Source organism: Cryptomeria japonica, chromosome 5 (assembly GCF_030272615.1).
Source record: "Cryptomeria japonica chromosome 5, Sugi_1.0, whole genome shotgun sequence".
Classification (NCBI taxonomy): domain Eukaryota; kingdom Viridiplantae; phylum Streptophyta; class Pinopsida; order Cupressales; family Cupressaceae; genus Cryptomeria; species Cryptomeria japonica.
Window position 1 is genome coordinate 929,692,445 of NC_081409.1, and position 22,598 is coordinate 929,715,042.

General features: G+C 35.9%; 1 protein-coding gene across 1 annotated transcript in view; it reads right to left on the reverse strand.

Annotated features, from left to right (window-relative positions):
* The window catches only part of LOC131035767 (uncharacterized), a 38,131-nt gene extending 17,027 nt beyond the window's left edge, over positions 1 to 21,104 (reverse strand). Inside the window, exons 1-2 of the mRNA XM_057967510.2 lie at positions 20,509 to 21,104; positions 4,794 to 4,964 (exon numbers count right to left, since the gene is read on the reverse strand). Coding sequence (XP_057823493.1) covers positions 4,794 to 4,964; positions 20,509 to 20,751 — 414 coding nt within the window. The 5' untranslated portion in view covers positions 20,752 to 21,104. The remainder of the gene's footprint in view (positions 1 to 4,793; positions 4,965 to 20,508) is intronic.
* Positions 21,105 to 22,598: the final 1,494 nt, after the last annotated feature.

The following is a 22,598-nucleotide window of genomic DNA, read 5'->3' on the forward strand; positions in this document are numbered from 1 at the left end:
CAGCCAACCTTGATTCTTCTTGGATGCAGTCAGCATGAAGACGATCGTACTTAGGGAATTTGGATCTCCCACTTATACCTTGAATAAATGGCTCCCAAGAAGGAGGAAGGCCATTCAATGCTAGCATGACAAGATCCTTGTCCACAACTTCATCTCCAATGGCGCTTAGCTGATTTCTCAATTCTGAAATCTTCAATAAAAAGGATATGACTGATTCTCCCTTCGCCATCTTGACTTGATGAAGTTGTTGCCTCAATGCAATTGCCCTACTTGTATTGTTGATCTCATACATCCCTTCCAAAGTTTTGAACATGTCTCTTGCATTTGACATCTTGGAAATGATGGGCACTAGGTGATCCTTCACGGAATCAATCAAGATCTTCTTTTCTTTGACAGCATTCTTCTTGAATTGAAGTTTCTCTTCTTGATCTTCAGGCTCATGTAATTCTTTTCCTTCCACAAACTGAAGAAGATCATTTTCTTCAAGTGCAACAAGGATTCTGAACTTCCATGAAGTGAAATTTGAAGCACCTTCAAATCTATCTTCAACCTTCAACCCATACACCATTTTCGAGGCTTTGATGTTCCTTCTTGAAGGTGAGAGATGAAAGAGAACTTCGCTGTTATAGGGAAATCTGATCACGATCTACTTCACTGTGGCTCTGATACCATGTTAAGTTTTATGATCAGATTAGATAGACAATAATTCAAGCACAATTGCACAGTGTATACCCTGGGAAAACCTTCCTCTTGAAGGTGAAAAACCCAGCAACAAAGTATATCTCTATAATTTCAAATATGGCAAGAATCTTTGCAAAGAATTGCTTCACACTTTGAAGCTATATAATGATATAGATACACCCTAGACTGCTGTATGCAATCCGAACTGCTGTAGGAATGTGAACAGCTGTATGATGATCTATTATGTTCGATCTGACTTCTATATCAATTGATTTGCATTGAAGATGAGAGCACACTGCTGAAGAATGGAGTCGATCTGCTGAAGAAGAACACGAGCTGCTAAAGGATATCAATATGCTGATCAAGGAATATGATCTGCTAATGTGTGTTGATTCAATGCCTTGGAAGTGAGAGGGAACCGAACTATATACCCATATCAAGCAACACGACTTCTCCAAAAGTCGGCTCTTCTCTAATCATCACGTCTTTTCAAGCATTAATTCAATGCCAACTAACACGTCTTATCACCAAGGTGGTGGGTTAGATAATTAGTTATGCTTTATTAATAAACCGCTTCATGAAATCGCCACTATAAAATAAGGGTTGGCAATATAGGAATCAAACTTGATAAATGTGCATGGCCAATAGGCCACTTACACATTTTCATTTGCTATGTCAGCCTGAAGGATCCGAGCATAGCTATAACATTAACACTCAGGGAATTGGTGGGTGTGTGATTGTGTCTAGCGGTTCGGGACGTTGATGCCCCTAATTTTCTTTTGTTGAAGATGGTTGTTTTTTTCCGCCTTGATTTTTTGGTATCAAATTGGACAGTGTACGGGTACTATAGATTTCGTATGAAAGTAGCCTTAGTGCAGGGATGTATAGGAAGATAATAGCAGAGGATAGCTGTATATTTTTGTATATCGAATTGGGGACTGTATACTGTTGAATCAAACATTGTAAGGTATCATGGGGAGATAGACTATTATACTGCCACAGATTGGCCCGAACTCGAAATTTTGTCTATAATATAACTATTATTATTAAAATTATAAAGCATTTACTGATCAAAAAAAAGGGACATTGAGACTAGTCTAAATAAAAATTATTAACACTAAGTATTAAGTAGAAATCAGAGTTTTAGTCTATTCCAAAATCCATTAGCAGTTTATCTTATGGAAGTTTTTATGCTAGTTAATGCACAGCATTTAGTAATATTTTTAGTTGGCCCAAACAACTCTTAAATATTCCTTCATCAAAGGTTTAATAATTTTATTAATCGAATTGCATGGACGTCAATGGAAATATGGTTATTTAAGACCTAATATGGATATTGAATTATATAGCTAGCACACCTATCTTTAGAAAAATCATGTTAAAGACACCATGAGATATTCTTCCCGAAATACCTATTTTTTTAAATAAAAATTTAAATTGTCGTGTATAAATGAAATAGGTGCCTCAAGAAGAATATCTACATCTGTTACACAGGTTTTTCTAAATATAAATATGCTAGTATTACTTATATATATTCACCACCATTTGTTTTCACAAAATATATTGATACCAAAATAATTCACTATTTGTATGCTCTTGTTTAAACTCATTTCTCTTAATCCATAAATCATCTCATATAACAACATTTATAAACACAGTGATCCCTTAACAATGATGGAGGGATGTGAAGGTCATGAATCTATGACTCATAACCTAAGTCACCGCATTTGAATTTGAATTCGAGTTTGGCAACCATAAAAATTTGGATAAAATTCGACAAAGGCAAAAAATATTCGACATTAAATTCACCTTATATAATTTTTTTTTTTAAATATAAGCAATATATCCAATAAATTACCAAAATAATTTAAGATTGTAAAATAGATTTGAAATCATTATAAACCGATTAAAAATAAATTAAATATACTGAATACTTTTCTAAATACTAGATTTTTAACGAGAATTTAATATAAATTAAAATTATAAAACAATAAATAAATATAAATTAATATAATATTAGTAACTCCAAGTATATTAAAAGAACATTATTCTTAACGCAAGGAAACAAAAATCATAATAACTAAAGGTAATATTAAAAGAACATTAATCTTAATGCAAGGAAACAAAAGTCCTAAACAAAAAACAAAAATCCGAAGGCTTATTCGGGTGACCGATGGCGGCAGGGCACTGCGAGGGGGAGGGAAAAGTTGCTGGGCAAAGTCGCGGCTGAGCACAGCAAACAAACGAGCTCCAATGGCAGACTCAGCACACGAACACAAAACAACAAACCGCCCCGACGAATTTTCGACAAATTTTTTGGAATTTGATTAGTTTTTAATAGATTCGCCGATTCCGAACCTGAAGCCGGAAATTCGGCGAATGCGGTGACACAGCTCATAACAATGTTGTTCTATAAAGTGGATAAACATTTATTACACATAGGAAACTGTCCCCAAAAAATTGTTTTAAACAACTTCAATTTTAAAAAATGATTTTTGAACAGTGACAAATGAATATTTGTTTTGTGCTAAAGACATTATATTATTAGAAAAAAAAAAGGATGGAATATACAATGACCACATAATTTGCAAATTTATTTGAAAAGTAAACTTACATTCCCAAACAAATTACTTTCGACTAAATAACATTTTAGTTCAAAAAAAATTACTTTTTAGTGTAAAGCATCTCGTTTACTAATATAAAGTGGAATGTTCCCATGGCTGATTAAAGTTGAGGCTTCAAATGAGGAAGTACAAGAAATAAGGCACATTTACTAGAGGATGAATTATTCTAAAGACAATTTTTCAGCATTTCAAACAGTTTGTAGGGAAGCAGCTTATGCATTTGAATCTTGAAGACCCTTCTGGATATTTTCCAGCCCCGTTTCCCATGACTGTCTGCTGCATATTTCTTCCTGTATAAATTTCTCCGCATAAGCTGTGATAATGGTCAGGCATACTATCTATTCATGTTGTTTTATGACCATAAAGAACTATCCCATGCCAGAAACTAGACTCAAGGATAAAATTATCAACTTTTTGCAGTAGTACTGCATTTGTTTAGCTCATTTCATGCAATTCCATATTTTTATTATAGAACAGAACAATATCATGTGTATATCAATGGATAGCACAGTTGAAGGAACTATGAAACTTCAGGGCTTAATTATATGATACTCATTTATCAAATGGTTGTTTTGAATAATTCAGATCAAGGCTGGAACAGTATAAAGAGATGGCTGGTGCCATCTATTAGCATGTGCGATACACAAATAGATGAAATGGGCATTGAATGGTACTCATCATAAAGGATCCATTAGGTTTTCCTAAAATAAACAACCCTACCTTGGTGAGTTTCATAGGTCGTTATTATTCCTCCATTGTCCATGAATAGGTGCATTCTATATTTGTGTCATGTCAGGATGTAGGTATAAGTTAGTCATCACAGGCATGCTCGCTATTTCCAAGAAGAAAAAAGTTTCACATATTGACAATTTGGCTCTCTCCCACAGCCCAATCAAGGCTAACATCTCTCATAGAACATAATGCTTATGATCTCCTTCAGTAATGCTTTTTCCAAAAATTTGTCCCCAATGTAGACCACACCATAAGAGTCCTGATGACCAGCCTACTTAATGTAACAAATCAAAGCAGGCAAGTCTCAACAACAGCCTTGCCTTAGTAGATTAATTTGACAGCAAAGTGCACAAAGACACTAGCAATCACTAAACCCATTACTCATTTATTTTCAATCTTGATGTTAGAAATGGTTAGTAAATTAGTAACGCTTAGAGGTTTCATCCCCTTTCTTCTTCAAAAGTTTTCATCTTTTTTATTTGTGTCTAGAGGGCATGAATATTAAATGCTTTACAACTCATTTAGAACTTCCTCTCTTTTAGCTATTGAGTTTACTACTGTAGTTGCAGGACACACTCCATTTTTGCTAGTATTTGTAAAATAATTGTTATCATATTAATCATTCATTAATTGTTACTGGACAACGAATATCTCATTTCATTTTCCTTTCTTTTAGAATGAGATAATTATAGATTATGTGCATTTCTTTACAATAATTAAGTATGCTATTTTGTAAAACAGTTCAAGATGAACTACCTTAGTTCCAGGTGCCAAATCTGTTGGAATGGATGCAAAAGGACGATACTCTATCGCAGTAACATTTGAGTGTCCATCAGTGAGGCAAATTCGTAAGAGACGACCATGCTGTTGTTGATTGGTAACTACTGCCCTACTACTGCTTTCAAGTATATTCCTCAGTGAAACAATCTGCAAAAATAATGCAAAAAAATCAATAAAGTCTAGAAAAGAAGTCTACCTTCAATAACACTTGTATTATACTCCCATAATTAGCATGTTGTCCCAGAAATCTTGTCAACAAGGAGTGAATATATGAGGTAATAATCAAACTTTTACTGAGAATTGAAGTGATTTCTTAAGCATTTTGAGCCCTTCAAGTTTAAGAAATCATTCACTACCATGCTTGAACAAAATATTTGTACTTTTATTAATTAAACATTTTCATATATTTCTCATGATATTAAGGAATTCAAAGCATTTTGTATATCTCAAAAGAAGCAAAGACAATGGACCTCCTACATGTTAAATTTGGATCAGATTAAATAAACAAAATTTACACACTTGCACAGAGATTACCCTGGGAAAACCTTCCTCTTGAAGGTGAAAAACCCAGCAAAAAAGAAGATATTTATTCCTTCAATAAGACAAGAGTCTTTACAAGAAGTTGCTTCACTCTTTGAAGCTAAGTGATGATACAAGATCACCCTAGACATAAGTAAGGAATCTGCACTACTGTATATCAGTCTATGCTGATAAATCCACCTTCTATATTCTATGATCTGCCTTGAAGATCCTCAAACTGCTGTAGATAGCCTTGATGGAGATACACACAATATGAATCACTGATGGAGAAGTGCGAATCTGCTTGCTGTAGATGATACGAACTGCTGAAGGTAATGATTGTATTGATTCGATGCTTATGAGGGGAGATGAGACTCATCTTTATACCTATGCATGGATGTCTCCAATCAACACGCCTCTTCTACAAGTTGGCTTCTTATTTAACCATCAGGTCCTTTTGTTAGAGATTTGTTACATCATAACAAACACGATTTATACAAGGGTGGCGGGAGTTATTTGTTATACACAAATCGCACATTAATAAATATCAGCAAACCGATATAACTAAATTGTCTAAGGCCAATAGGCCTCTTAGACAATTTAGTTGTCTATGTCGGCCATGAAAGGATACGACCGACACTATTACATCAACACTACAGAACTCTATTCCTAAGGTTATAAATCCATTCATTTCAATTTATAATAGTACCTGCTAGGGTATGTGCTAGCCACACAAATACGCAATGATAAAACTATGTGAACAGGCAGTTAGAACCAATTCACTGATGCATAATAATATTGATCTTAGATAGATGAAGAAATAAGTATTACCATTGATCTGTAGAAACTAGGATGGATGGTCCAAACACTAGTCATCAATATAAAGATTAAATGACAAAGGACTGAAATTCTCTAAGCAAATTTAAAACTCTGAATACCTGAAAATGAGAGCAAAACATCACCACAGATTGAAGACACATTTTCCCTTTGAGAAACCCAAGTGTGGGAGAAATCTCCAGCAAGCTAAAAACTCTGTTAAATCCCACAACTCCAGTAGCAATATAGATCTTAGGCCACTTGGGCCTTCTAACAGCTTGAATCTAACACAATTCAATCTCTAGGATCCCTATTGAACTCTCTCCAGCAATTCAGATGTTGTTCTTTGCCTAAACATGGTCTATTTTGGAATTTAAAATTTTTCTCAATTTCCCAATAAATCCAATTACATACTGTTCCCAATTTGGGTTTACAATAAAGATTTAATGCTCTAGTTTACAAACAAGAGCAGAAGTCCAAGAATCAGTGGAAGTTGAACAGTAAAAAATGTTGAAACTTGAAACACCACAAGTCATGTCCCCTTCTTCTTCCTACTCTGGCAATGGGTGAACCAAGAACTTCTCTCATTCTGGGAGGGTTGGACATAGCTGGATCTCGAACAAAGTGAGACAGCCGCTTCATCACTATCACCATCATCAGACACTGGATCATCAACAGAATAAACTGCTGCTGCCTATGAAGCATATGGGTGGACCAAGAACTTCTCATTCCGGGAGGGTTGGACATATCTGGATCTCGAACAGGGTGAGGCAGCCGCTTCATCTCTATCACCATTATCGGAGACTGGATCATCAACAGAATAAACTGCTGCTGCCGATGAAGCATGCCGTAGCCTTTGGGGTGGGTGGTTGGCAATAGGGTGCCTCAAGAATCATGTAACAAAACTGTCACTTGTCATCACAGGGCAATCACAAAACTACCACTGCTGATTGTGAAACCAATGCTTAACAAGACCATAACTTCTTTTTGACAAAACCAGCCAAAAAGTTGTGAACCAGACACTTATTGCAAACTGGCAGTTTCACCAAGAAGCCAGAAACACTATTTTTTCTCTGTTTTCTGCTACACCATTATCCTATAGCATGCACTATGATATGTGATAGCCTACTATGGGCCACATAATAATCCTTAATGGAATCTATTATGAGTCCATAAGTATAATTATAGTATGCAAAGTTAGTCTCACTGAGATTAGTGTGTTAGAATATTTGAATGATGCCTATATAAAAGGTAGTGAGTAGTTGTTATCATCATATTGTGCATTTTGTAGTTATTGAAGATTTTTGGAGGTTTGTCCCCTTGAAGTGGCCTATTATTATCAAATATTTGCAAGCATATTTCCTATTATATTCTTCTCTTATGCAATTTTTTTCATTACAAGTGGTATAGAGCATGATCTTGACATCAAGAAGGCAAGAAACAAGTCAACTTTTTTCGATTCAGGAAGTCAAATTGTGAAGCATATACCTTTCAATTTGGGAAGGAAAATTCTGCAAATCGGAGGGTTGATCAAGGATAATAAAAGCATGAAGTTTCCACGGTCCATAATAACAACTTATCACAGATTTCCAGATTTGACTGTGAAAGTTTTTGACAAAAGATCAAACTTCATGATCCATCATCAAGATAAGGAAGCCAAAGAAGAGAGAAATGAAGAGATAGTAGCAGGCCAAGTCCTCTAAATAGATGATCTTGGATCTGTGCTGTGACGTATTCACACATCGCCCCATTGCAAATGGGGACCCCTGCTTTTTGCTTTTTGAGGTTTGTTTTCTGGGTTTCTAGGGTTTTGTCTGTTAGCCTTTGCATTTTGAGTGTTGTCAGGGGGATCACTGGATAGCAGGCTCTGCTTGAGCTAGGATGAGTCAGTGAATGCTCCGGGTTAGGGTTTCCTTCAAGGTCTTCCTTAGGCTTGGTTTGCTAGTGGTGTCCCATTTGAGTTCAAGGAAGTCAGAGAGTGGTTGAGCAAGTTTGGCTAAGATATGGAAGAAATGGATCTAGGATCAAGTCTAAGGCAAAGCCAAGTCCAATTTGAGGTGAATTGAGCCTAGAAGAGAAATTTCGCTCCTGACCCTTCCAAATGGTCTAGAGCGATTTTTTCCATAAGGCATTCTACCTTGCGAAAAACTATGAATTAATCCTTGTCCCAGGCATTTTTGAAAGCAAAATTCTTGTTTTGATAAGGAAAGGTTGGAGATGAAGTCAGGATTTGAGCCCAAACATGATTTTCGCTCCTAACCCTTCCAAAGGGTCCTACCTTGCGAAAAACTATGAACTAATCCTTGTCCCAGGCATTTTTGAAAGCAAAATTCTTGTTTTGATAAGGAAAGGTTGGAGATGAAGTCAGGATTTAAGCCCAAACATGATTTTCGCTCCTGACCCTTCATAAGGGTCCAGAGCAAAATTCATATTTCCCCTATATTGCTCCTCAGCTTGACCAAGTTTGGAACTTCTAAGGCATGGTTTGGTAGGCTTTGATGCATGGGGAGGAGGTTTAAGACTTTGAAATGATGGAGATCAACCTGGGAGAGGAATTTCGCTCCTGACCCTTCCAAAGGGTCCAGAGCGAAAATCCTTGAAGACCTCAATTTCTTCATTGTCCAAGCCAAGCTCTTGGTTTCTAAGGCATTCTTGGAGGTCTTTTTGAATGTTCTAGCCTTGTAAGGATTGAAAGATGAGGAATTCTAGCCTAAATTAAGGATTTCGCTCCTAACCCTTCCAAAGGGTCCAGAGCAAAATTCTTGAAAACACTCATTTTTCCTTTAGCTAAAGTCAGGACCAAGGTGGAAATGGATGGAGAGTAGTCTATGTTTGCCTCCCAGAGAAGATTGAAGTTCGAAAATGAGCAATCACACAGCCTAAATCCAGATTTTCACTCCTGACCCTTCCAAAGGGTCCAAAGCGAAAATCTACCTAAGACTCATTTCCTCCCTAGTTTGACCAAATTTTGATGTCCAAGACATGTTGAAAGAGAGAATGGACATATTGTTGCCCTTAGGGATGTTTGAAAGCGTTGGAGAATGAGGGTTTTAACCAAAAAAGGGAATTTCGCTCCTGACCTTTCCAAAGGGCCCAAGGCGAAATTCATTGCAAACCTATTCTTTTGACCTTGTTTAGGCTTAAGACCTTGTCACTTGGGTGAAGAATGATGTTTAGTTGCCTTCTAGAGAGGATTGGAGTTGAAGAGATGAAATATCAAGTTAAGAATGAGATTTTCACTCCTGACCCTTCCAAAGGGTCCAGAGCGAATTTTCTCAAAACCTCTCTTTGCTCTCAACTTTGTGCTAGATCAAGTGTTCGCTAAGGTAAAATCAAGAAGGAGATGCCCCTAAGAGTGACTTCAAGTTGCTAGAAATCATTTAAATTGAAGGAATTAAGCCAAATTAAGGATTTCACTCCTGACCCTTCCAAAGGGTCCAGAGCGAAAATCCCAAGATCACCTACTTCCTTTGCAAGACAAGTTAAAATTTTGATTTTTATGGCCTACATAGGAGCGAGGCGATGTGTCCTTAGTCTTGGAGGTGAATTGAAGTTGAAGGGATGGAGGAACATGCTCAAAAACTTGAAAATCGCTCCTGACCCTTCCAAAGGGTCCAAAGCAAAATTGTGCAAAACCTATCTTTTCCCTCAAATTTATGCCAAGTCTAGTGTGGGTCAAGATTAGAGGTGTCCTTAGGTATGTCTTTGAATTGCCAAGAGTCATCAAATATGAAGGAATGAGCTCAAAAAGAGAAATTCGCTCCTGACCCTTCCAAAGGGTCCAGAGCAAAATTTCTAAAACCCATCCTTTTCTCCAAATTTTGAGTGAAGTCAGGCCTAGACTAGGGTGAGAGAAACCATTTGGAATGCCTTGGAAAGATTTTTGATCACTAAAAATGCAAATTTTGAGCTAAAAAGAGAATTTCGCTCCTGACCCTTCCAAAGGGTCCAAAGCGAAATTCTTCAAACCACCCTTTTCCTCCTTGAGTGAAGCTAAAAATTTGATACCTATGGCATGGTTGAAGGTAAGGAGAGGTGTTCTTGCCCTTTTGAAGTTGATTGAGGTTGAAAGATGGAGGAGTAAGCTCAAATCTAGAAATTTGCTCCTAAACCTTCCAAAGGGTCCAGAGCGAAAATCTTCAAATCCATCATTTTCCCCTTGGATCAAATCAAGCTTTTGGTTTTTATAGCTTGGATGAGTGAGTAGGAGCATTTTCTTGCCTTTTGAGGTTGATTCAAGTTGAGAGGATGGAGGAAGAAGCCTAAAACAAGATTTTTGCTCCTGACCCTTCCAAAGGGTCCAAAGCGAAAATCCTAAAACCCATCATTTTCTCCAAAATTTGTGCCAAGCTATGCCTAGACCAAGGTGAGGGATGCCCTTGAGATTGCCCTTAGATTGATTGTTGTCTCCAAAAATGATGATTTTGGGCTAGAGGAAGAAATTCGCTCCTGACCCTTCCAAAGGGTCCAGGGCGAAATCCATTATAAGTCCTATCCCTGGCCATGAATTCTAGCGAAATCCTCTTTTTTGGTCATTTTGAAGTCACGCAAAATGTTGCAAGCGTGGGAGAGGGATCCAAGGATGGAAGTCCAAGTATAGAAAGTGAAAAGGATAAACCTTAGCAAAACTTGAATTTCGCTCCTGACCCTTCCAAAGGGTCCAAAGCAAAATTCTCAATTTCACCTAAATTGCTCATGATGAAGATCAAAAGATGGATTCCCAGGCCTTGGTGGAGAGAAGGCTAGTGTATGCTTGCCTTGGAAGGCATTTTGGAGTAGAGACATAATGGATTTTGTCCTAAAATACAAATTTCGCTCCTGACCCTTCCAAAGGGTCCAGAGCGAAATTCTTCAAACCTCTATTTTGCCCCAAATTTGCATCAAACTTGGTATTGGTTCAAAATATAGGGATCCTTAGGCATGCTTCTAAGCAAGCGTAGTCGCAAAGTGAGGTCTAAATGAGCCAGGAATGCAAAATTCTAAATGAGCCAGGAATGCAAAATTCGCTCCTGACCCTTCCAAAGGGTCCAGGGCGAAATTCTTATAGGGCATGTCCCTTTGGGAGAATCTTGAGCAAGCTTCAGTTTTATATCTTCTTGTTGATGATTTAAGGTAGAAAATGCTATGTTGAAATGAATTCGTTATATGACCTTAATCATCTTTTGGTTTGTCTTGCAAATGAAAGAAGACCAGGCCAGACCAAGGACGACCTCCTCCAGTCCAGCATCATCAAGGACGACCTTCTCCGGTCCAACATCATCAGGGACGACCTTTTCCAGTCCAACATCATCAAGGACGACCTCTTCCAATCCAACATTTCAAGGAAAGGTACACCATCCATCCTGCACATCAAAGACAAAGGAGGTTAAAGCAAGGGTCTGTTGAAGAAGCAGATAGTTTCAGAAGAGTTAATTAAAGTTAGCTTCTCAGCATCATCAAATTGAACATCTACCAAGTTACAAGTGTCAGACAAGGTGGCATCCCAATCATCACTCCTCCAGTCAGATGGGTCCACCTCAACGTGTCCAAATTCAATGTACCCGACTCATCAAAAATGACACTAACTTCGATGTACCTACCCCAGTTATCCATTGGTCGAATATTCCAAAGAAGACATGTGTCCAAATAATGCAATTATTTCATTGGTCAGAATTAAGTTTGTTGTAACAAACCCTAATTAGAGTTTTTATTGTAAAATCTCAGCCATTGATCTCAAGTTGATCTGAGCCATTGAATTGTATTAAGAGCATTATAAAAGGCTCAAGCTCTTCATTTTGAAAAGGTTAATAGATAATAGTTAGTCAATAGTTGATAGTGGGTGAATAGTTAGCTAATAGTGAATAGTCAACTAATAGGATAGCAATTAGAGTAAATTAGGAGGACAAGGCAAGAAATTGTTGCCAGTGATTGTAAACAAACTCCATTTTCATTGAAGTTATGGTGAAGTGTGTTGTTTCGTTGCAATATGCATGGTCTCTTGTTGAATCTTCATTTTAGACGATAGATAATTAGATTGAATGAAGAAAATTGTTGAATGCATCTGTGTGGAATCCGTCTAATCCATACCACTAGCCTCTTACTGATTGCAAGTGTGCCCTGCGTGGTCAACTGGCATAAAATGAGCTTAATCTTAAGTCGTTACACGTCTATTGTTCATGCATTATCTTGAATGGTGACCAGTGTCTGATGGTGTACGATTTGAACATATTGGAAGCATCCCTTAGAAGATCGCACTGAGTTGGTGTCGGATTGTTCAAGCCTAATGGTGACACCCAGCCCAGTAGGACTCCACCTAGACGTTCATCCATCTTCTCGCATTCTAGGTAGTAGAGTAGACTTCCTGAACCCTGCATCTTTTACCATTTGTTTGTCTTCCAGTTAGTAAATAGGACTTGTGATTCCAGCAAATCAGACGTTCAAGTCATCGAGTGTAAGTCCCCTTGTGATTCCAGCAAATCACATCATACCACAAAGAGCTTATCCACGAGTAGAGAACCTACATAATAGAACCTTGAAGTTTCAACGATTGATCCTTTTTGCGATATCTTCAGCATTCGGAAACTTTACTCAAGAGAGGATAAGATACCTCTGGGTATTTTATTCTGTGTTTGGTCGTGTACAAAAGACACATCAACAATCTGGCACCCTCTCCCTTCATCCATTTAAAGGACTTGGTCTGCTACTATCTGTGATAAGATGAACAAGGACATATTAAAGCTGCTACAGTCCAGATTTGAGATCCTTTAAAGCCAATTTGAATAAGTTATTGCAAAATAAAGGTTTCCACCAAGTTCACTCCAAAGATTGCAGGTAAGCAAATTTCTTGGTTAATTACAATAAAAAATTCATATTGTTTGGATTTGTTTTCTGTAATTTGTTGTAAAATTAATTCACCACACCATGGTAGGGACTTCAACCAAAGGTGAAGAAAGGAATCTTATCACACTTGGAAAATCTTTAGACAAGGATGATCCAATAATAGAGGAGAGGGTTCCTTAGATGTGGAAGCTCTTATAAAAGAAGCCACCATGGTAAGGATGATATTTTGGCATTGAGGGAAGAGATGAGAGAGTTTGCTATGAGTGAAGATATCAAAGCATTAGTGAAAAGATTTGATTCTCTTGTGATATCTAGGGACTCTAAGCAAGTGGATTCACATCATAAGGTTTGGGAAGAAGATGTGTCTTCTAAGGGACATGATGCTTTTGGGTTTCACTCAAATATAAGGATGGATCACCACCCAAACAATTCAATAGCGAGGCAATTCACACCAAAGACGAATATGCAAAAGTTTGATGGCAGTGATCCAACAACAATTATTTTATCTTCATAATGTTCCATGTCAATAAACGGTTGCATTGGCATCCTAATACTTGGAACTAGATCAATTTGTTTGGTATATGATTATGTGGAGAGAATAAAAGAAGGGATGCGTTGTCACATGGTTCATTTTCCAAGAGGAACTCACTAGTCACTACATATTATAGTGACAACTTTATGGATAGCTGCTTTAGCTAGATTGCCAAATTAACGTAAACAGGTACAATTAAGGACTATGTTAAACAATTCCAAACCCCGTCTTTAAGAATGGAGCATGTTACATGGGAAAAATTGAAGGAACTATAACTAGGGGATTTAAATGACCACATTAAATTTGAGATTGTTCAATCCAAGTCCATCTCCAAATCAATGATTTTGGCAAGGCAAGCAGAGGAAAAGGTTTTAGCTAACAAAAGGGAGGAATTTGTCAGTAACAAACATTGGAGGACCCCTACTTCATGATTCTTCAACATATAATTTTGACACCTTAAAAATTGAAGAAAAAGGGGGCAAAGGATTATGGTTTAACTATGATAGCAAATGCAATAAAGAACACGAATAATCTGAAAAGAAGTTGATCTATATTGAGGACACAAATGATATACAAAATGATGAAGAAGAAGCATTAGTGGTTGTGGAAGACTCAAAAGATCTCCAGCCAACTATTTTCTTTCCAAGCATTATTATGTATTAGTGCCCCACAAGCCCTTAAGGCAATATGTTTTCCTAAAAAAGGGAAAGTGACAATATTGATTAATTTAAGGAGTACTAACAATTTCATCGAGTATAAGTTGGCAATACGATTGAACTATTTTGTTTATCCAAACCCAAAATTTCAAGTTATAACTATAGACGGAGGCACAACTAGTTGCTCAATGGAATGCCACAACATTAAACTTGCCATGAAGACTACATGTTGAATTGTTGTATGTTCGCTATCACAATGTCTAGAGTAGACATTGTTTTGGGATTCCAATAGCTCAATAACTTTAAGAACAATTGAGATGAACTTTGAAGAGTTGTTTATGCGTTTTCACTCTATGGGTAGGATATTTGAACTAAGATGATTGCATGCAAGTGTCCACAACTAGTAAGCTCTCATCAAAGCCAAAAGATGCTTGATAGGTGGGCATAGAAGAGTCTAGCTCAATTGTTTTCATTAGAAGTACAACAACCAAAGAGTCTCACATCACTAGATCCATAAGAAATTTTGGATGGGCACTCAATAATTTTGGGGAACATGCCAAAAGATTACTTCATAAAAAAAGACATCTTAACCATGTACCAAGATACTATCCACCATCCATCACCTCGTCTTTGAAGGTACACCAAAAGATTACAGTAATGGAAGAACACATTCAACACCAACAAGAGGTGCTATCAAGTCTCAAGGAGAAGAAAAAGCAATGGAACATAGAAAAAGAAAGCAACAAATTGATTAGCATAGAATTTCAACCCAAACAAAGTTACTAGGGATCGATGCAAAGGTAAAAGCCATATTTGGACAAGACGGAATCCTTTATACACAAGCCAAGTGGTTGTGAACAAGGGAGATTACTAGGTATCTAATCAAGTGAAAGAATTTAGCTAGCAAAGTTTCAAAATGTGAAGATGAAGCATTCATGGAAAAGCATCCATGGATCATCAACATTGAGGACAATGCTGGTTTTAACGGGAGGTGCATGCTACGCCCTTTATCCTATAGCATGTATCAAGATATGTGATAATTGAATATGGGCCACACAATCCTTAATTAAGTCTATTGGCATCCATAAGCATAACTATAATATGGTGAGTCAGCCTCATTTGGATTAGGATGCTAGAATATTCCAAAAGTGCCTATATAGAGGAAATTGTGAGTAGCTATTAATCATCATATTTTAAATTAAATTCTTATTAAAGACTTTTGGAGGTATGCCCCTATGAAGCTAAGAAGTGGCCTATTATTATTAAGTATTTGCAGCATTTTCTTATCATGTTCTTCTCTTGTGCAAGTTATTTCATTACATTTTCTCTTGCCAATGCCTACTCTAAGATGTCCCTATAAGTGCCCAAATATGAACGAGCCTCCATGGCAAGTTTGACAATGACTAAAGACCCTAACAATAAGCCTACAAGGTATAAAACATAAAATTGTGATTTTGACAATATCTCTAGGGTACAATGGCATGTGTTAACCTCTTAGAACTCCCCATGCATCCCTTATGTTTGTCATTTATCATCCACCAAGTGTTCATATCTTTCTTTGGCCTAAAAGTCATGTTTTTCAACCTTGTGATGCATTTGCTGCTTGGCTCAAGTTGTGAATGCATGTTTGCCACAACAAACTCATCAAGTTATCCAATGGCATAATTAATTCCAAAAAACATGAGTTTCGCTTCATTTCTTGGCCTGGTGAAGAAGAATTTAGATCTGCCAATCACATTTATCATTTATGACTCCAAAAAATTGAGGTTTCTACAAATAAGTCAATCTTAATCTTTTCATGGATCCAAACTCTAAGAGTAGAAGATACAATCCACTATAAAGCCCTTACCTTCTTATTACTATTTTTTGTTTGTAGCCAACATTCAACCATTTTCAGCTATTGTCACCCATTGTCCCAATATCCTCCTCCCACTTCACTACTCCCCTATCTATAGATTGACCCACCATTTGAATATCACAAAAGGAGGAAGCTAGTAGCTAGATCTTGAAGCTTTGCGGACACACTAGCCTACTTTAAATCTTGCTTTGCACTTTAAGTAAACCAGCTTCAAGTGTGGAAGTTCTTAGCTGATTAGATTTAGCTTCTTTTTAGTAGTTCAAAAATTGTCTTCAAAAGCTTGTCTTCACTAGTGTAGATTTCATTTGTTAATTTCGAAATTATTAGGGAAGAAGGATTAAAAATAGGAGAATTTATTTACTATGTGTATTGTTTTCTATATTGCATTTAAAGCTTTTTATTCAACTCTACTTTCGTAATCTTCTCTAGAAATAAATAAGAAGAAACAAACGGAACACAAAAAAAAAATATAGACTCCCAAGAGATGTTTCTAGTAATGTTTTCCTAGAAAACATCTAAGATTTCTCGAAGGTAAGTTCTACGGAAGCTCTAAAACTATTCTAATAGATCTTTACTCACCTTCCACAACATTTTTCAGAACAAAATTAATCAAACAATATTCAAATCTAAAAATTCTCTTATTTATATTAAGGAAGCAATTTATTCTTTTGAAAGAGAGATTTGTTTAGTTGTGTGTCTTTGAAAGCTTCTTTGCTTCTTTGTTTATCCCACTTCTGTGGAAAGGAAGAAATCAATTCGCAGATTAGATAAACTACATTTCTATAATTAATTTATTACATTGTATTAATTAGAGTACTCTCATCAATTTAGTGTAGTTATTTAATATTTATTTTTATTATTTTTTTATTTAGTTCATCTGTTTAAAACAAAAAATTATTTAGTCAATTTGAGCATTTATATTAGAGTGGCTCATTTTATTTAGTTAGATTAATTAATCCCTTCATTTCAACACAAAAAGAATACAAATAGCACAACATAAAAACATTTTAGGAAAACAAAGTATTCATCATCATCTAACTATAATGTCAAAAGTTGCATACCCTTGCAATTTCACGCTATGTTTTGTGTTTACTTAGGTATTAACCCGTGCATTAGCTTTTTTCCCTCCCATGGTGCTTAGGCCTTGTTTCCTATGTTCACTTTTTGTCAACTTTCATGTTATTCTTGCGATTTTCTAGTGTCTAGTTGCTTTTGGGCCCAAACTATCTAGACACTAGCACCACATGTAGATATCCACGCAACACACTATCATCTGATGAGAATTTCTTGTTCGGTGGCCATTTCTGAGTGTTTCTCCATTTGTCACCTTCCCAATAGTAATGGCTTAAAATGATTCCAAACAACTTGTCGGCCTATTCCTCTTGCATCCTCTCTTTTTGAATCTATCTCTCATTCATTAGCTTTCTTCTTAGCTCTCTTATACTTTCAAGCACACACAACTCTCTCAAGCTCTATAGTTCTCTACAGACTTCCTACAACATCCCCCTTGTTCTGGTTCTATAGTAAAAATCTATACATTATTCTTCCAATTTCTAGAAATCAGTGATTTCTCATTTCCTTCTATGCTTAGTTATTTAATAATATTTCATTTAAAGTATTTTACGGATAATAGCATTAATTTGTTGAAACAATAGCAAACTAACTAAATCATAATGTTGAAGTAGTGAAAAAACATTTAGCTAAAGTCACAATTTTTACTCTTTTACACCAACCAAACAAACACATTTAAATGTCAACATCAAACAAACTAGTCAAACACATTTAAATGTCAACATCAAACAAACTAGTCAAACACATTTAAATGTCAACATCAAACAAACTAGTCAAACACATTCAAACACCCAATAGATCATCTTGATTTAATTTCATGTGTTCTAATCTTGTGAGAGAGTAACTAGGAAAGATTCTATCTATTCCCCTACTCATCTCCTCAAACTTCTTGTCCTCCCAAAAAATCGCCCACTTGCAAACATAACCATCCAACAAATTGTCATACAATTGGTATTGCCACAAGAAAATCAGGAACAAAATCAAACCAACAATCCACAAGAACTATCACTTCAACAATTTTTGCCTCATCCACAACAAACAACAAATCATCCACCAACGTGAACACATCCGTGTGTATGTTTTGGTGCATACAATCCCATACCCTCCTAAGCATTCTCCATCTTAGTGTCTACCTCTATTCTAAAACCTATTCTTCCTTGTTGCCACAAAGCCAAACAAATCCTTTATGAATCACATATCCCAATATGGAGGCTTTTGCTCCCTAAAAGCTATGAAGACTCAATAAGGGAGGGATACTCTTGTCAATCGATGTCATTAATACCATCTCACCTTGAACCATAGAAGGAAGACCAACCAAAATCTTCAAAAGAGTTGTCTCCAACTATTTGAAAGAACTGATAATGCTGAAGTGCTTGAACATCAAAATACTTGATCAATGTTTTTTTTCTTGTACAAGAATGATCCACTTAGTAATCTGTCGCCATTGATATTTGGGACCCCTCTAAGCTGCTACCTCTTGCCTATGTGCAATATTTGTTTTCCCTACAATAATAAACCACTTTCTGATCATATGTGCACACAATGCCACACACATCCAAAGCAACAATATTCAAAACCACTTCATCAACAAACTTGGATTTAACATAAAGTTATAAACTTCATTGTCTATTCACAAGAAAATGTGTACCTTCCTTGATCAAAACAAAAACATAAGGCCTAGAGTGTTGATAAGTTTCTAGACCAAATTTTCCAACCAACTCTTGAGAAAAGAAATTAGCTTGCAAACAAGAATATAAAAATAACATCAATTTTAACACCCTCATCTTGAACCTTGAAGTTAAACAACCGCTTCTTGAGCCAAGAAACTAAATTTCTCGATAATGCAAGTAATTTTGGAATGCCTCTTAGTACAATCAATTCATTTACTATTATTAAGTCCCATACTCTCTTCATGTATAGTACAAATAGAGTTATTCTTACCCTTTTCTTATGAGGCATTTTTTTGGATGTGGCTTCCAACAAGACGAATCCATATGACCATCTTTGTCACAATGGCCATAATGTTGTGCAGATTTCTTCTAGGTACTCAAGGAATTTACATTCTTTTCTTTTGCTTCTTTTATCTTTGAAGGGGATGGAGGACTATTCCACTAGTTTGGATAGAAATATAGGCATCCGAAAATGGCTAGGAAGCCCTCCAATGTACTTCATCAATACCCCCCTCATCTTGCACATCTTTCTTCATTTGGGATGCCATTCTACGAAATTCACTAGTATACTCTTTCACTCTGTCCATCTTTCTACTTCAAAAATTGTCATTCCACTCATTCTTCAATATGATAAATAGGATATAACTGTTTCTTAAACAGTTTCTTCAATTGATCCCACAAACTAATTGGAGCTTGCTTTTTAAAAGCATGGAATACAAATCACTTTCAAACCAAGTTAAAATATGTTTGTTTAATCTCAATCTACAAAAGAAAATATTTTGTTCCAGAAGAAAGAGAATGCATGCTAACGTATACCTCCAATTGAACCAACCAATGGTGATTCTCCACTTCTGCTTCCCCTTTGAATGGCGATATCTCAACCTTTGCCTCAACCTTGAATTGAAGCACTCTTGGTAGACTTTTTCATCATGAATAAATTCTTCTTCTTCATTGGAGCAGACTTTCTCCTTCTTGGCATCCTCCAAAGAGCTTCCATGATCCCTCTCACTGTCTCAAAAGATAAGTGCACTCCATATTCAAAGCCGTGTGTACAAATCCAAGAGATATAGAGTGATGGAAAAAAAACCATTTTAGAATGCTTGCATAAGAGAGGTCTTATGCACTAACTTACCCATGTCTCCATGCAGCTGCTTAAACACAATTTCCACTTTAAATTAAGCAGCTAGAATGTTCTTATGCAAATTTTTAATTAAGAGGAGATGATAAGTTGGAATCTTTTCCTATTTAAGTGGAGCAGAAATTGCTTAAAGCTTATAAATAAGTTTTGAAAAAAAGGGGTGCTGGAAATAAGTAACAACTGCTTATTTGAAAGATTGACATGTAGCTCTCCAAAAAAAAATTCCTCTTTTTTATTTGTTTCCAGTTTTTTATCCAAAATTTATGTGACCAATTAACATTAAAGATTTCTTTTAATAATGCAATTTAAGATGGCTACTTATTTATAAGTAGCAAAATTTGACATTCATGGAGCCACCATAATGCAATTTAAGATGACTACTTATTTATAAGTAACAAAATTTGACATTCATGGAACCACCAGCTCCACAAATTGATTCAGTGGCTACTATCCAAAATAAGCTAAGCAGCCCATGGACATTTTAGGTTCAACAGTGATTACCCTTACATTTTAGCTTTACCAATAATAAATAGGCATGCTTAGATTAGCTGAACAGTGGAGATGATTTTGCGGAAACAACTATTTCAACTCATAAAGATAAAATATACATGCCTGCAAAACCTTTGGACCGTGAAGATGCGATAGGCGTTGCATAGCAGATGCATCGGGCAGGCACTTGTCACCAATTGCTTTCAAATCCATGTCCAGGAGTTTGCCCTCAACGAATTTTTCCATTGCCCGTGGGTGTTGGTCCATCTCCTGCAACACTTGTTGTACAACGTTCACATCTTTCAGATACCATCCTCGCGACTTCAGGAGTTCAAATGCCTCATTTGCTATATCACCTCCCGCCATTTTCAAGTCTGCTTATCAATGACCTCGTTTCATCAGACTTGGATGGATGGCTGAATACATTGATTTTACTCTGCGTGTCTGATTCTGATGTGTCCAGATTTGTTTTCATGCCAGTATCGATTTCACAATGTTTGCGATAGTCTGGTTTAAACCCAAATTGGCCCACATAATACAGAGAAAAAATGTCCCGATTTCGATCGTGCCTAGTTGCACCCTATTGACATTGATCTTTACAGTATCTTAAAGAAACGGAAATTTTCACCCGAAGCAAGAAGTCTGTCAATGTCTGCGAAACTGAAAAATACCAATTTTGTTAAGGTTGAATTACTTCAATAATTATATTGAAAATAAAAGCTTTATATGTCAATTATCTAGGGTAAGATTAGATTTGAAATGAGAATTGCATAACAACAATAAAAGAGTCGTTCAAAGTGGAGATAAAAGATATTGTAATAAATGATTGTTATTTTGATTTTTATATCGGGATTTGGAATTAATAATTTGAAATGATTATATTATATAAATTTTGAAATTATGTATGAATCAAGTTGTCTTTGGATATACGATCTTGACCTACACATTTATGGTTTCAATCTTTTTTCATAGTATTATATTTCTTCTGTGATTCTAAACTTAAGGTCTTTAAACCTTTTGTATTAGCAACAATATTTCACCTAATATTTATACATGCAAAGAAAGGACTTGTGAAGTACATTAATAGAACTTGTTATGGCAATGGGGAACTTAAGACTTCTCAATTATAATCAAGCCTTATCAATTTATTCAACTATTTTGATAAGGTTGAAAGACAACAAGAAACAAACACAAATGACAATAGCATAGTTGTGATGAGTGAGGTTAGATCATTAAGACTTGAAACTTGATGCAATAGATGTAAGTGACCTTCTGAGAGAATTAGGGTTTCGGGCTAATGCAAGTGATAAAAATAATGACTATGACCTAATCCCTTGTAATAAATATATGTAATGGGATTGTCTTGATAATTGGTAGATTCAATAATGATTGATGATCAAATGAACTAAGAGTGGTGTTCTTTTCTACTTTTCCTAAACTATGCACAATTCAAATTCTTTGTGCTGGCAAGGTATTGTACAGCTTGTATAAAAAATATTTGATATTTTGAAATGTTGTGGTCCATGTTTATGTGGGGTGTCACGCTTTGGAAAATTTTCTTAAGTGCCATTACAAATTTTGTTTAATGTCAATGGCATGTTCAAGTTCGTGTATTTAACATTTGGCGATTATTTTGCATATGAGACAAATTCAATTAGTTTGTGGCATTCATCATAAAATGCATTCAAAATTGTAAAAGAATATAATTTTTTGGGCACATGTTGTAACCAACTTGGTTTAGGGAGCAATTGGAGTGTGATGGAAATTGTAGAAACTTGGGCACTCAACTTGGAGATGCTTGATAAATTGATTATTGGAGTGCATTATATGATGATGCCAAAAAACATTCTTGCTTGTTTCTCACTCTCTTATTAAAAAGGAGGGTTGGGTTGTTGTTATTCATTGTTTAATCATCATGTACTTGCTTATTGTGAATAGAACTTGGTGTAAGCATCTAGGGGCTCAAGTTGCTTGTTAAGGAGAGCTTAAGGAGAATGAATTTGAATTTGTGGTTGTTATTATTCTTAGATTGGTTTGTAATTTATTGTCCAGAAAAATTTACCAAAATATTGTATCTTTTCATGAGTTTTACTATTAAACCATTTTGTCAAATGGTTTGCATATAGTCACATTTTGTTAATCTGGATCCATAACATCAAGATCCTCCATGAAAGGAAATGTTCCATCCAACTCAATCATCATCCTCTGCCTCA